The sequence below is a fragment of the Bison bison genome, unplaced genomic scaffold (assembly GCF_000754665.1).
Source record: "Bison bison bison isolate TAMUID 2011002044 unplaced genomic scaffold, Bison_UMD1.0 scf7180017855362, whole genome shotgun sequence".
Classification (NCBI taxonomy): Eukaryota; Metazoa; Chordata; class Mammalia; order Artiodactyla; family Bovidae; genus Bison; species Bison bison.
The window spans coordinates 10,478-12,662 of NW_011485935.1; the positions used below are offsets into that span (position 1 = coordinate 10,478).

At 39.5% G+C, this 2,185-nt stretch overlaps 1 protein-coding gene across 1 annotated transcript in view; it reads right to left on the reverse strand.

The window, feature by feature from the left end:
• Nucleotides 1-2,185, reverse strand: part of ZRSR2 (zinc finger (CCCH type), RNA-binding motif and serine/arginine rich 2) — a 25,787-nt gene that overhangs the window by 10,386 nt on the left and 13,216 nt on the right. Inside the window, exon 7 of the mRNA XM_010858784.1 lies at nt 1,914-2,032. Coding sequence (XP_010857086.1) covers nt 1,914-2,032 — 119 coding nt within the window. The remainder of the gene's footprint in view (nt 1-1,913; nt 2,033-2,185) is intronic.

Here is a 2,185-nt window from a genome sequence, read left to right on the forward strand (position 1 = left end):
GAGCGCCTGACAGTCCATTCCCCTTTTCACAATTAAGTCCCGTCAACCAATTTCCTGAAACCATTTAGGACATCTTCCCTTCTCTCACCTATGCCCAACAGAAGAAGAATCCAGAATCCAATGACTGCAAGCCTTCACATGTAAGGAAATGTTTGAGATATATCATAAATGAGGAATTCTGCAACTTGGAAACTTTACATACAATTTGGTTCAACAACCACCCCCACCCCACTCCTGCTGCCAATGCAAATGTGAACTCATATTGAGTCTCAGTTGTCTTTCAAAGGTAATTCGCTGTACATTTTTTTCTTTGGTGGGGATGTTTTACATCAATCATTACTGCTTTGATGAAATTAAACATACATTTGGGAAACATTTCTAAGGGTACGAAGGGGGATAAAGTCTTTCTCTCTTCCTTTTCCTAAGAAGCCCAGTTCCTCAAGAGGAGGCTTTCACTACTGACCGGATTCTGTGAATACTTTCACAGATATTCTGGGCATACAGCATCCCAACTATAAAACATAAAAGGAGTCACAAATCCTATATCAGTGACTCTCAATCCTGGGGCACATTAAAAATACCTGAACACATTTCAAAAATTAGGGTGCCCAAGTCTCAAAAACTCTGTTTACTTAATTTGAGATAAGACGTAATTTTTTTCAAGCTTTTTAGATGATTCTAGTCGGAATCCAGGGTTGAGAACCACTGTTCTTAAAAAATGTAAAATGATGTGATGGCTTAAATTTTAAAAGAGAAAGCTAGAGAAGGTTCATATTTTCAAAGAAGGAAATAAAACTTACAGCATGTATAGTTTTATGAATAAAATAAGCACGAGAGACAACATACAGTTTCTCATTAAATACATACGAATTTGCCAATTCATATCCCTTTTTATGATGAATAGGACACTAAGATATAATTAGATCTTTTCTTGTGCAGAATGAAAATAATTAGATTTTGCCTCAGATGGATTTATTCACCATTATGAATTATTTATCCACTTTAAGTTGTTCATTCATAAACAAGCCAAATTATAAAAATCACCATTGCCTGCCATACAGTTGATATTTAAATATTTGCTAAATGAATCAAAACATCAACACTTAGTTTTCTAGGTGAATGTCCTGTTTTAAAATCATTGATCCAAAAGAGGCAGGGAACCAGAGGGTGTCAGAGAATAATGGCAACAGTAACAAAAAGAAATTATCAACAAACACTCAGCGCTTGCCATGGGCCTGCCACATTTGACCTGTAGACCTGCCTTCCCTGAATTCACTCATTTCAGCCTCACAACTGCCTTGGGGTTGGGGGGTACTACTTTTAATATCCATTTTACAGATGAGGAATCTAAGGCACTAAGGGCTTAAGTAACTTTCTCACTGCTATAGCCACTAAAGCCAGATGCCGAACCCTGTGTCTGTTCCTCAATCAGAGCAGACTGAGAATGTGCACTAGAATTTTTCTCTGCTCACTCAGATCCTGTCTTTCATAGACATCCCTTTGGGCATGCCAGTTTTTAAAGCCTCCTTCATGCACAGTGTTTGCCATTCAAAAAATAAAGCCAGGCTGCTCCAGTCTTTTGAAATAGATTTCCTCATCCCAGTTCACCCATGTGGACCAATTCAAGCGCAGGAAGAAAACAAAAGTGAAAGGTCCTCAGACAGCTGTGGGAGGAATGAAAAGGAAGCCCTGCCAGAGAACTGGACCAACCCACCCAGGGCGGGCGGGGAGGCGGGTGTCAGGGAGCAGGGGACACCCAGCTTGGGGAACTAGAGCAGCAGCAAGAACATAGCAGAGGCCTGACTGAACGTGAACATTTCAAACTCCAGCCCGTGCCGCTCCCCAAATGGGAACTTGGAAACCTTGATGTTTTGAGTCACTTAACTCTGACACAATAAAACAAAATTGGTTACCGATCTCCAAATCTGCACGCTCCCGTTTTACTGTAGAATGGACAATTAGCTCGATCTTTCTCCATTACTCTTAATTCCGTGGGTGGTTCTGGGTTTTGCCATGTGGCACCATTTTCCAACTGTTGAAAATAACCGTAACTTTGATGTAAAAATCCACAAAGAATTAAATGTTTAAAAGGTATTCAAATATTTCAGTCAAAAATAAAAACAGATTCCTGTAAAAATATACACATTTAAGTTGTGCCACACAATCGAGACTCTACAAACAACTG